This window comes from Rhinoderma darwinii, chromosome 7 (assembly GCF_050947455.1).
Source record: "Rhinoderma darwinii isolate aRhiDar2 chromosome 7, aRhiDar2.hap1, whole genome shotgun sequence".
Classification (NCBI taxonomy): Eukaryota; Metazoa; Chordata; class Amphibia; order Anura; family Rhinodermatidae; genus Rhinoderma; species Rhinoderma darwinii.
Window position 1 is genome coordinate 92,556,848 of NC_134693.1, and position 14,433 is coordinate 92,571,280.

Here is a 14,433-nt window from a genome sequence, read left to right on the forward strand (position 1 = left end):
GTATACAGAATACAAAGCAGCTGTATCTGAAAAAGTACAAAGAATCAAATCACACTGATGCACAATTTTATTTAAAAAAAAGAAAGGTGTCAAAGGCTTGCTGAGCTACACTGTTTCCGCAAATCCCATAATAGTGAATGTCAGTTACGGAAGCAGCGTAGCATACGAGCCACGGTGTTTCCATAATGGACATTCACTTCTATAGGAGCTACAGAAAAAGCGTGGCTTCTCAAGCTACGCTGTTTTCTTCTAACATGGTTGGAAATCAGAAGTGTCAGCTAGAACACAGAGAGGTAGAACGGGGTTTAGGGGGCCCTGTTCTAGAGATCGGTGCGGGTCCCAGAGTTGGGACCCGCATCTATCTGACATTTATGACATATCCTGTAACATGTCCCTGATGGGAAAACCCCTTTAAATAGATCTGTTAGACCTGATGAGACCTAGAGCTGAAAATCTTATATCAATGTCCTCCTCCAGTGTCCCTCTTCCCCCACACCATGCTCAAATTTCACACATGCTCAGTACAAGCAGCAGTTTTTGTGCGGAATTACAGCTTCTACGACAGACTCTCTCACTGCAGAGCCAGGGAAACTCCAGCTTGTAGGGAGCATGTGTGAGATTTCAGCATGGTGCTGGGGAGGAGGGACACTGATTGGAGAATGTCAGCTCCACCTCTAGGTGGGGAGGAAATTAAAATTACATCATGCATATACTTAGTCTCATAAAAAACACATTTTAATATTAGGCAGTATTATACAGCCATTCTTACACAGATTTTCAAAGTAAGTACATCAGTCTCATCAGGTCTAAGATCTATTCAATAACGTATGAAGTTTGTATTGTAAAATCAGGTGACAGATCGACTATAGGGGTGCACTTTATTTTTTTATTTCATACTTTATTAAAATTTCTCTTTTTTTGTGTGGCACAAATGGCGGATTCATATGGTACCAAAACAGAACAGATATCTTCATTCTTTCAGTTTTATGTATAAAATAAGGGGGAAAATGCTAATTTCCTTATTTTTTTGTAAATTAACATACTTTGTTTAACCAGACAAATGTATATATGACAAAATAACCCCCCTCTCCCATGCCTAATGAGATAAAATATGTGCCTTTTTCCCCACCTACATCATCACCAACATCATCATAACTAAGGTCACCATTTTTTTCTAGGGCACCTCCTGCCTTTGGGGATCTGTAATAGGCGAAAAGCACCTATGTACAGAAACATTTATTGTAGGCATAAGAGCAAATATTTATTTTTATCTGTCTTTTATTATTTCTTTTTTTACTTTTACTATTTTTTATTTATTTATGTTTTTTACTTTCTTTTGTTCTGTGTCTGGATGAAGCTGTGATAACATGATGTTTTTTATTCCAACATTTCTCTGAATGCAGATTACAAATAATTGTAATCTGATGCCTGCTGGCCATTAGATCACTACTAGAAGTGATTTGTATATATAGAGGTTTGCTGGGAGGACAAAGATCATGTCCTCCCAACATGCTCCTCTCCCCCATCAGACTGTTGGTAGCCCGTGACGTCATCGAGCGGTCACAGGTTTCCATGGCAACGGCTCGAATGTAGGAAGGTGGTTATTCAGCACGATCTGTGATTAAAGGGGATCATGTCTATTTACATTGCAGCAGCATGAGCTATTTGCGCAAGACGTGAATAGCCACATTGGCGATATGAGAGTTAGTTAAACAAAGTTATACCACACAATAATACTCTCACACTCCTTTGTAGATTACTAAATATGTGTACATTTGTCCAACTCAAAATGTCGCTATAAACACCCAAGAACTAAGGTCCCCATTTTAATTCCGTTTTTTCAGTAAAGAAAATTTAAGGAAAAGAGATAGTGAAAAACATAAATACATGAAACCCTAGAATAATGAAGAAAAACAAAGCTCTTAGATGGGCGATGGCAAAAAAACAACAACCCTGTAGAACACAAGAGGTAATAAGTAAAAGTGACATGGGTAGAAAAAATAAATAAAATTTATTCAATTTAGTTCTAACTCACTTGGGTTGCGTCACATCGGTCATCTTTGTTTGCTCCCCAAATTCCCTTTTTAAAAATTCCTCCAGAGGTCCAGACTCATATGGCCGTGAGCCACGAAAAACCTCATTCTTCATGCGAAAGTACAAACAGCGGAGGTATTCCATGGACTTTCCTGCCAGAAGTAAAGTAATAAAAAAATAAAATATTTTCTTTTGTAATCCAGACGTGAAGATACACCAGTCAAAAATATGAAAAGATTTGCATGCAACTTGCCTGTATGCGAGTGTAGCTAGAAAAAAAATCCATTACTGGAAAAAAAAAACACATTAAAGTTCATCTGGAGTCTGTGTGACCCAGCAAAAGTAGGATAAGGTTTTGGGGTCAGATGAGCCAAAATTTAGCGTTTCAGTTAAAATGTAAAACACTATGGCCTGTATTTATCAAGTTGTTTATGCTTAAAAAAAAAGGTGCAGATTTAGGTGCATTGGTTCTTGCGCCAAAAAAATGTGACTTTTTCGATTTTTACATAGTTCTATAGTTAGTACAAACCAAGGGATGGGAAAAATTTCTACACATTGACATAGGAGCTTATATTTTTTCGTTCTAGGAAATTATCTAAACCTTTTTTAAAGCCATCTACTGTCCCTGCTGTGACCAGCTCCTGCGGTAGGCTATTCCATAAATTCACCGTTCTCACAGTAAAGAAGCCTTGTCGCTTCTGCAGATTGAACCTTTTTTTTTCCAGACGAAGTGAGTGCCCCCTTGTTTTTTGAGGGGGTTTTACACGGAACAGGATTTCACCATATTTTTGGTATGCGCCAGTCATATATTTATATAAGTTAATCATGTCCCCCTTAGTCTTTTTTCAAGGCTAAATAGGTTTAATTCTATGAATCTTTCCTCATAACTTAGATTCTCCATGCCCCTTATTAGCTTTGTTGCTCTTCTTTGCATTTTTTCCAACTCCAGGGCATCCTTTCTATGAACTGGAGCCCAAAATTGAACTGCATATTCTAGATGAGGCCGCACTAATGCTTTGTAAAGTGGTAATAGTATATCTCTGTCCCGTGAGTCCATGCCTCTTTTAACCCTCTTTTAACCCCTACAGCCCTCTTTCAGATTTTCATTTTTGTTTTTTCCTCCCCACATTCCAAAAGCCATAACGTCTTTATTTTTCCGTCGATATAGTACTATGAGGGCTTGATTTTTGCGGGACGAGTTGTAGTTTTTCGTAGCACCATTTATTTTGCCATATAATGTACTAGGAAACGGGGAAAAAATTATTTGTGGGGTAGAAAATGAAAAAAAACAGCGATTCCTCCATTGTTTTTTGCACGTCGCTTTTACGGAATTCACTGTGCAATTAAAACAACATGTTATCTTTATTCTGTGGGTCAATACAATTACGGCAATACCAAATATATATAGTTTTTTCTATATTTTACTACTTTTACATGTTAAAACCTAAGTGTAAAAAAGAAAATTTCTTTTTTTTGTGTCGTCAAATTCCCAGAGACATAACTTTTTTATTTTTCTGTTGATTAAGTGGTATGAGGGCTTATTTTTTTGCGGGATAAGCTTTCGTTTTTAATAATACCATTTTGGTGTACATGCAACGTTTTGATCACTTTTTATTTCATTTTTTTATAGGAGATGAGGGGACCAAAAAATAGAGATTCTGGTGTTCAGAACTTTTTTTTTTTTTTACATCGTTCACCGTGCGGGTTAAATAATGATATATTGTAATAGTTCAGACTTTTACGGTCTCGGCGATACCAATTATGCTTATTTATTTATTTATTTACTATGCTCAAGGGGGGAAATGGGGTAAAAGAAAATTTCATAAGTTTTAATTTTTTTTTACATAAAAAAAACAACTTTATTTTACGAATTTCTATTTTTTTTTATTAGCCCCCTAGGGGACTTCAATCAGCGATCGTTAGATCGCTTTGTACAATATACTGCAATACAAATGTATTGCAGTATATCGTGATTCTGACAGGTTTCTATTAAGCCCTGCCAGAGGCTTAATAGGAGCACAAAAGATGGCAGACCTGGGGTCCTTCATTAGGCCAGCCAGGCAGCCATAGCAACTATCACCCCCCCCCCCCCCCCGGGATTGCATTGCAGGGAGCGCGATGAGATGTTAGAGGTGGTCGCCCCCCTCTTTCGAACGATTTAAATGCTGCGGTCGGTATTGACCGGAGCATTTAACGAGTTAAAAGAGTGGGATAACGCTCGAGCGTGATGCCGCTCATTACTGTGAAGTGTCGGCTGTAACATACAGCCGACACCGGCTTCGTATGTAGCGGGTTCACTCCGTGAGCCCGTTCCATACTTCCCCTACCTGACTTTGGCGTATGGATACTTCAAATGTCGGGAAAGGGTTAAAATTAAGTGTTTTTGCCCTCCCAGCCTGTGTTTGTTTTTTTACAGTATAGGTAAAATATAACTATATTGTGATCACGGTTACCGAGGTTTTCACAAACATTGACATTCCCAACAAGCTCTGCATTATTAGAAATGACCAGGTCCAACAGAGCTTCACCTCTATTCGGGTCTTCCACAAAAGGCCCATAAAATTTTCCTGCAACAGGTTGAGGAAATTTCTCCTCTTCGCAGTTGAAGCCAAACCGTGATGCCAATTAATATCCCGGTAATTAAAGACTCCCATTATCACTACTGTACCCCCTGTGCAGCCCGCTCCATCTGTTTATATAGCTGATCTTTCATCTCCTCAGTTATATTCGGGGGTGTATAGATTACACCAAAAGTAATTTTATCAGTGTTTACCTATTTTTTTGATTCCACCCACAACTTTTCAACCTTCTCACAATCTTCACACACTATTGTCTCTTTCACACTCACCTTCTTATCACTTCTCACATAAAGACATTACACTGCCGCCTTTCCTATTTGCCCTGTCTTTCCGAAACAGTGTAAAACCCTGTAGATTATCAGCCCAGTCATGTGAAGAGTCTAGCCATGTTTCAGCAACACCAAATATATCAATATGTTTCTCCAGTACCAAGGCCTCAAGCTCTCCCATTTTGCTTGCTAGACTTCTGGCATTTGTGAACATGCACTTTAACTTGCATTTCAAATTGCCACGTTTGGTATCAGAAATGTGATTATTTGACATTATTTAGGCATTTTTATTTTCATTGCTGTTTTGTAACAAAAAGATCTCCTTATCCTGTTGTCTAGACCTCACCCCACAGTCTTTCTCCCCCCACCAATTTAGTCTGACCCCTCTCTAACCTGACTACTGTCACGGCGCGGAATATGGACCCACTGGGCTGTACCGTGTAGCGGGATAGCAGCTGGCCAACTAGGTACAAAACAATGTCTATAGTCCAGAAAGGGTACCTGAGGCAATGTAGACAGTAGCGGAGACACGACTTGACTTACACCGTAGATGGCACAGTGGATGCAGCGGAAGACACGACTTGACTTTCACTGTAGATGGCTTAGTAGATATGATAGCACGGGATACAGGGTATAGGCAGCAGGAACGGGTAACACTGGGAACTGGAAAACACTGGGAGACCATTTGCAAGACAAACTTTAGGTATACAATGATCAGGCAAGGATCAAGTGGGCAGAGCCCTTTATATAGTCCAGCAGCATTCTGGGCTAATTATTGAAATGACAGCTGGACGCGTACTGGCCCTTTAAGGCTGTGCGCGCGCCCTGGGGGAAACAGTCGCAGAACTTGGAAGTGAGTGCCGGCGTCTTCCTGGAGGGAGATGTCACCAAGAACGCAGATGTCCATGGCCGGGGTGGTCAGAGGGTAAGTCTGAACGACGGCCCTCAGCCATAGACGTTACAACTACCCCTTTACTCTATACATTGACCTCCCTCCTCAGCCCTAGTTTAAATACTCCACCACCACAGCTAGAATTCTCTCCCCCAGCACAGCGGACCCCCTTCCATTTAGGTGGAAATTATCTGCAGAATACAGTTTGTACCCCAATGAAAAGTCAGCCCAGTGCTCTAGGAACCCAAAGCCTTCTCGTGTACACCAAGACTTCAGGCATGCATTTAGCTCCCTGAGCTCCCGCTGTCTTTCCTGTGATGTGAATGGCACAGGCAGTATTCCTGAGAATACTACCTTGGAGGTCCTTCCCTTCAGCTTGTAGCCTAGTTCTTTAACCCCTTAGCAGTCCATGACCTACTATTAGGTCATGCTAACTAGAGCGTTCGTGCTCAGTGACCTAATAGTGGGTCATGGAGTACATGCAGCGCCATTTTCCACCGGCGCGTTCACGAGCTGTGACAGCTACTGTTTCAGACAGAAGGCTATCACAGCTCAATATGACGGGACCTGTCTCTATGGTCCCGCCTCGTCGATCGCCGCTATTGGTCAGTCAGTGACTAACTGACCAATAGCGTTGATCTGTCTCTAAACTTCCTCTCCCTGACATCACATCCTGCTGCAACCGCACTGAACTACTCTGTTGGAGATAGCGAGGCATTTAGAGCCATTGTGAGAAGAGGGAGAGAAGAGCAAAGAGTGAAAAAAGTAAAAAAAAAAACACACTTTTTTCTGCTTCCCACCTTCCCCATCCACTACAAACTCTTGTTCCCTTCCTCCTTGTGTTCCCCCCACGTTTTTCGTCAGTGATCTCCTCTTTTAATCTTCAGGACCAAATTTCTTGGTCTCTGGGGATTATTTTTTTCTTTATAAAATATATATATATTTAAAAAAAATACAAACATAAATAAAAATAAATTAATAGTTTGTTTAGACAATTTAACTGGTTAGTTTAGTATTAGGGTTGGTTAGTGTCAGGGAACCGTCAAAAAGCGTAGTTAGGTATAGCGTCAGGGAATTTAGCGTCAGGAATCCGTCACCATAGTTAGATCTAGGGGTCAATCACCGTAGTGGAGTTTAGCATCAGAGAAGCTTAGAAAAATCTAGTTAGGTTTAGTGTCAGGGAATAGTCGCCATAGTTAGGTTTAGTCTCAGGGAAGTTCAAATAAAGTCTAGTTAGATTTAGTGTTAGGAACTCTCGCTCCATAGTTAGGTTTAGTCTCAGGGAAGCCCACTCATTCTATAAAAACACAAATTTTTTGGGCTAGTTTAGGTAGCAGCCTATTGCTCCTAGATAGGGAAGCCTTTTTTTATTTTATTTGCTGTATGAATAATAATAAATTTTACATGTGTCTAAGCACAACATAACAAACCTGTCCCAACAGAAATTTACTGCCGAAGAGGCATATTAATTTCTTGCCTCCGACACAGACTCGTCGGATGGTGAGACTCTGTTTTATTTATCAACCTCCTCATCCAGTGATGAAGAAGAGGAACCCTCTAGGAGAAGCCCCAGGACCACCAACACAATTGAAACCCCCAAGCGAATTTACCCCGCCGCAGTTGAAACCCCATTTGTACTCAGAGTACACGGGCAGCCCGGGGATGAAATTTAATACGGCAGGGCTCCGTGAAATTGACTTTTTTCAAGTTCTTCTTCACTGATGACTTTATAGCGCTTATGGTCTCCCAGTCAAATGTATATGCCCAACAGTATATTACTAAGAACCCCACATCATTTTATGCCCAATCCCACAGGTGGACCACTGTAGACGCAGTAGAGTTGGGCAAGTTCTGGGGACTTCAATTGAACATGGGGCTTCTTAAAAAAAACAGTCCATTAGGACCTACTGGAGCACGGACATCTTATACCACACCCTGATGTACCGTATGGCCATGTCCATGATGCGTTAAGAGGCAATACTTCGCTTCTTACATTATACTGATAATAAGTAGTGCCCGGGGTGAGATGACCCCAGTTTTGACCGTTTGTATAAACTGAGACCCCTATTAGACCAATTCAGTGACCGGTTTGCACAAGCATACATCCCTGAGAAGTGTATTTCTGTTGATGTGTCCCTGGTACATTTTAAAGGGAGGCTTCAATTCTGCCAGAACCTGCCAAGTAAGAGGGCAAGGTATGGTGTGAAGATGTATAGGCGGTGCGAGAGTGCATCAGGGTATGCCTACAAATTTAGGATATAGGCCTCCCTAAGAAACTGCTTGGGCAAACACTCATATGGGGTGAGAGCAGGGCACATTCTAGCAGCAACATATTGTGTGTCAAGTACAAGGACAAGAGATATGTCTTTGTATTGACAACAATACATGGCCACCCCAGTACCAATGTACCAGTAGGAGGTACCAGTACAGAGAACCCCAAACCAGGCTGCATCCTGGACTACAATACGTACTTGGGAGGGGTGGACTTGTCAGATCAAGTCCTGAAGCCCTACAATGCCATGCGGAAATCGAGGGTGTGGTATAAGAAACTGGCCGTGCACATCATACAGATGGCATTGTACAATGCGTACGTGCTACTTCAATGTGCAGGCCAGAGGGGAACTTTCCTGGAAATTCAAGAGGTGGTTATCAAGAACCTAATCTTTAGGGACCAGGAAAGGGGGGGGCACCCAGTACTTCTGGAAGAGAGGCCACACACATAGTACCAGGGCAACATTTTCCAGGAGAAGTTCCCCAAACTGGTGGGAAGGGAAATAGTCAAAAGAGGTGCAAAGTCTGCTATAAGAGGGGGATAAGGAAGAACACAATATACCAATGTGACACGTGTCCCAAAAAAAGAGGGCTCTGTATAAAAGATGGTTTTAAAATGTATCATACATCCCTTGATTTTTAACTTACCCCAGTTTTACTTACCCTGATGCACGCCACACAGCTTATCCCCCTCATCTTTCCCTTCTGAGCCCTGCCGTGTGCCCAGGCAACAGATAAACTGCCGTACATGTGGCTGTTATCACCACAAATGTGGTATTGCCACACTCAGGAGAAATTGTGTAACAAACGTGGTATTGTATTCCTTGTAAAAATAAGACATTTTGAGCAAAAACTACATATTACTAGCTTTTATACCCGACGTTGCACGGGAGGTTGACTTACGGTATAGATAGAGTAAAAGCTCACTATTTAAATACCTCTCAGTATGAATTTAATTTCTACCTCTTTATATGAATTTAATTGCTAGAGGGTGTAAATAATGTTATTGGAAGCATAAAAGAAATTAAATGGAGCAATATATTAATTACAGATTTATATAGTGTTGATTTAGGACTGCATATTTCTATGCCAACGCTTTCTTGTAAACAATGTTTTTTGTCTTTTGATCCGGTGCCAAGATGTAGAGATTCTTTCCAGTGCTGACTCTGGAGCAAGCAACATATAGTTGCCCATGGGAAAAACAGGGACTTTGAAGGTGTATTCCTGCCACTTTCAGGGATTGACCTTGAGCCTTGTTAATTCTCATTGCGAAGGCTAGGCGTACTGGGAACTGTTGCCGCTTGAACTCGAAAGGAACATCATTTGGAGCGAGGGGAATGCGAGGAATAAAGACAACTTCCCCCTTGCCACATCCTGTTAGTATGGTGGCCTCGATGACGTGATCCATCAACTTGACACACAGCCTAGTCCCATTGCAAAGTTTCGGAGCGTCAATGTTTCTCAACAGCATGATAGGTGAGCCAACCTTCAACATCAATCGATGGGCAGGTAAGCCAGACGGCTCGAGAGAGAGTTGACAAATTCTGTCGGATAGTACACCGCCTGATCGGGGTCAATAATGGTCGGTTGACTTTGCCAGGTCAAGAAAAGCTGTACGAGTCATTTGAATTTGCTGATTGATGGAGTTGACAGAATCGTTCTTTGGAGCCAGTATTGCCCATTGACATAACCATTCATGATCTCTGTAGTTGAAGGCGATGTTGAGAAAGACACTGTAAGCTCTTCCACCGACATGGGGAAATTTGCTAAATCATCATGGAAGCTGATCAGATCTGTCCCATTGTCAACTTGAACATCTCCATTCCCCAGATTCAGTAATCTGCTGGCAAACTCACCAGCTGTGGCATCTCCATGCAGATGAACTCGCATATTGGTAGTCAGACTCATCTTCTTCACATGCCTCCACAACACCGACTGCTTCAAGCAAGCTTTCAATTAGTCTGCAGGTGTTCCCTTTGGAACAATAGGCAACGTCTGACGGAAATCACCAGCCAACACCTCCAATGACTGTATTGTTTCCACGCAAGTCCAGCAGAGTTCGATCCAGAGCTTCAAGCGCCAACTTGTTTGCCATTGTGCATTCATCCCAGACAATCATCAAACATTCTTGCAGGAAATTTGCCACACCAGTACCTTTGCTTATGTTACAAACAGGAGACTCATCTCGAGTCAAGTTGAGCGGTAATTTGAACGCTGAATGGGCAGTTCTGCCACCATCAAGCAATGTTGCCGCAATACCTGAGGAAGCAACCAACCAGAGCAATCCTGGATTGTTGTCGGATCTTTGCCAACAGGTTTACGACAAACGTCTTTCCTGTTCCGCCAGGTGCATCCAAGAAGACAATACCACCGGTGTTTTTCAGAACCATGTCCAAGATCTGATTGTACGTCGTCGTTTGGTCAGCAACCAAAAGAGGTTAATTCGTTGCAAGATAAGTCTCCAGAGCGCTCATGTCATAGCTTGTTTCTCGAAGCAATTCCCGTCCAAGTCTTTCGTCGTTGTTCCTTTCCGTTGCAGGAAGTCCCAGTTGCTCAAGTCTATTTCCAACCACCATGAGGGTTTTTTCTTCAAGTAGGATCAATGACATGTTGAACATTTGCGGAGTACAGCTGTCCAATTGGAGTCCCGGGTTTTGCCGTCGTGCTTGCAGAAGAACAACCTCCGAGAGGTGCACTTTGTACTTTTCCCACAGTTCAAGTGGCTTGGATGGTCCACACGTCGGGAGTATGACAGCAAATAGGTTTAGTAAACTTGCTGGTAATTGGCAGGTTGCTGCTTCCTCTAAAGTCTTGTCCCAATGAGAATCACTCTCAAGTAGCCCCCTTTCTTGACATGCTTGCCGATAGGTTGTACAAACATGGTCGCCAACAGTCTTGAGGCTAACAAACGATGTCGGGCCTGCTACTGTGTGAAGCAACCGGAGGAAGAAGCACTCGTGGTTGTTTGGGTGCACTGTGTAGACTCTGCCAAGAGCATCACTTGACATGATTCCAACGTGATCTTAAACTGGTGTTCCTTGGACTCTTCGCTTGAAAAATCTTGTAGATTTATTCCACGTATAATACTTTGGAACATCGCAGTATAGGAGTGTAATTGCAAAGTCATCTTGTTGGCAAAGCTTGAAGAATGCTGTCAGCGGGGTGTCTTTGAGCTGCAAAACTTGTTGTGCAGCAGTTTCCTCGGTGAAGTAGACTCTCTGTCCATTTTCCAAGTGGAAATTGAGATGAACTACCATCGGATAGCGGTCGTGAATTGGAAAGTCCAAAATTCGCCATACAGCCTCGTTGCTACTGATGTAACGTCCAGTTTGGAAGCCATCGATTTCATCAATTGTTCTTTCTGGACGATTGATTTAATCAGTTGTTCTTCCTTGTCTTTCCAAGTCAAATTCTGCTTGATCCGATCCTTTGTTGACATATTTGCAGATGTACTTGATCGCCTTAACGGAGTTGCAATACTCAACATTGACGTGAGATTGAAAGGTCTTGGAAAGAAATGCAGAGTAGGGTACAATCCATTTGTTGTCGACCTCGATGTCCTGGTAACTATTGCCAATTTTTATCTTCATCAATGCAGTGAACCCGCCTTCTCCCACTTTTCTTCTGCGATAAAGTGGATAACCATCATCTCCAGACGGAGTTTCATGGATCAGCTGTCTTGGGAATCTCTTTGTACAGAAGCCATCTTTCATGCATGGGGAGCTTGGATTCAGTCTTTCACATGATCCATGGACCATGTTCTTCATGATGATGTAGAATAGCTTTTGATCTTCTTGTGCATTTGGGATCTCTGCACTAATGACAGAATCGATCTGATTTGGTCGGATCTTCTCGTTCAGCCAGATCAGTATATGTGCGTGAGGCAAACCTCGTTTTTGCCATTCGATTGTGCACATGAAGCATTTAGTTTCTCCAAATACCTTGCCCTTCGTGAGGACATTCATGAACTTGATAACCTTTTGTCGAAAGACTCGGGCTACCAGATCGTGTCTATCAGTCGCCGATTGTTCTGGCAAGAGCTCTGGGTAAATTTCTTTCCATGTTGGGTTTCACGTAAAAGTAATAAACAGGTCAGCCCTTCCGTATTTTCGCACATGTCATGTAGTCTTGAGTGTATTCATGCATATGTTGAGGGCTCCCTGTGGAGCTGGAAGGCAAGATAACCATCTGACCAACATTGCTCGTGTGTCCATCGTTGATGACAGCATCTCAAAGGTGGATATAGCTTTCAGCACGAAGTGCCTTCTGATTAGAACGGATGAAGCGAAGTTGCTCCATTTCGATTTTGGCATACAGATCAACCAAAAACTGATGGAAAAGATTTCGGCACATCAAGAGGTGATATGAATGGCTCGCCCGCATCATAATTCGATAGGCGTAGAAGGCCATGCACTAAACTTTTTTCCCGGCGGTAGCATTTCCGGTACTTCGATTTATTTGGAAAATTTGAATATCGTATTCGTCTTTGCCTTGCCAAAAGATCAGTGGGTACTGAAGTGCGTCATATGATCGATGGGTTTAAGAAACTCTGTGCAGTTGATTATCACGCTTCTGCAGCACAATATCCCGATTTACAAATTCCCCAACGATGACGACAGCAACTTCATTGACAGTTGATGCGTTGTATCGCCGCTCATGCTCTCCTGTTGGCCTTCGGTCAGCCTTGATGACCACTTTGGAAATCATGACTTCGGATAACTACAAAGAGCTCTTGAATATCTCGACATAACAGTGATGTTCGTGAAGCATGTGCTGCAGTTCCAGCAAAATCTCGGCCCGAGTTCCAGGGACGTTGCTCTGTCATTGCTGAACTTGAAGCTTTTCATCGCCCATGAAATAAATCTGCAGAAACTTTGGTGGTTCATTGGGCAATGGCAGGAGCGATCCAAGTCAATGGCAAACCTGTCCCTGAATTTTGAATGTGGGCATGAAGCCTCTCTCTCTAATTTTGTTCACACCAAACGAAGTAATCTGAAAGCAAGAGTTGTAGCGCCTCAAATTTCCCAGAAAGTGCTTGGTTTGTGGAGTGTTCGCAGTCATCATTGAGTTGAGTCGTTCTGGTGGTGCAGTAAGTGGGGGTAGTTGAACCTTGCCAGCAGAGCAGCACATGCCAGGTGGCTCTGACTTCCACTTCTGGGCTTCACAATGTTCACAGGTCGTGTCCATGTTTCCAATATTGACCAAGTCGTGCAGATCATATTCAATTGTTGGCTCGTATTGAATAGTAGCTTTGTTCATGCAATCCCAAGATGTTCGTCGAGAAACAATATTTCTTGCGCCTTGTGCTCGAAACCGACGATCAGTCGCTTGAGGGGTTTCTTCAGCTCGTGGTCACTTGTGAGCATTTGTCATTTCTGGCGTTTCTGCTGCTCTACGTATTCTTTGAGCCAAGCGTCGACCTTCTCTTTGTTCAGGAGTTTTTCTTTTGGGAGCCATGGTCAGTGAAAAGTAAAATTTCAGTAAAAGTGACTTTTAAACCAATCAAAAAAGTGGCAAACTTTGTTCGATGTCCAATGCAATCACAAATCGCTATTGGTTTGTTTTTCAACCAAAGTGACTTTTAAACCAAATCAAAATCTGCACAAGGAGGCAAACTTTGTGAAATGTCCAATCCAATCAAAAATCGCTACTGGTTTGTTTTACAACCAATCAAAAATCACGATCAGGCAAGTGTGTACTTTGATGCAAATTCAATGACAGTGAAAAGTAAATTTCAGTAAAAGCGATTTTTAATCCAATCAAAAATCGCGAAACGAGGCAAACTTTGTTCAATGTCCAATCAAAAAAAGCTATTCCCTGATCGGGCTTCAAACAAACAAACTTTATATAGTTCTATCCAGTATCAGGCTGCTCACACCAACTGCCTTTGACTGTAACAAGATGGCTGCCGTCACCATAGTAACCAGCACAGCACATTGAGCCGCATTTATCAAAACGGTTTAATAGAAAAATATATCCTATGGCCCATAGCAATCAATCAAAGCTCAGCTTTCAATTTTTTTTCTACTGTGCTGGAAATATGAAAGCTGCACTGTGATTGGTTGCGATGGTCAACAAATCCAGTTTTTCTATTAGACAGTTGTGTTAAATGAGGTTCAATCTTCTCCCATAAGTTCCAAGATGTCTGCCATTGCAACCAGCACAACACATTGTTCTCATATAAGGCACAAGATGGCTGGTATCACCATAGCAACCAGCACAATGCATTCTTCTGACATAAGCCCCAAGATGGCTGATATCACCATAGTAACCAGCACAACACCTTCTCATATAAACTACAGTGGCTCTCATTATGAGACATATATAACATTGTAATTTTCAGTAAACACTAACATTGAAAGTCTAATTTATATCAATAGCCAAAAGA

General features: G+C 42.1%; 1 protein-coding gene across 4 annotated transcripts in view; it reads right to left on the reverse strand.

Moving 5' to 3' along the window:
• Positions 1-14,433, reverse strand: part of PLA2G6 (phospholipase A2 group VI) — a 168,279-nt gene that overhangs the window by 27,019 nt on the left and 126,827 nt on the right. For all 4 annotated transcript variants that reach the window (XM_075833685.1, XM_075833682.1, XM_075833681.1 and 1 more), the window contains one exon: positions 2,036-2,186. In XM_075833685.1, the coding sequence (XP_075689800.1) occupies positions 2,036-2,186 (151 nt within the window). The remainder of the gene's footprint in view (positions 1-2,035; positions 2,187-14,433) is intronic.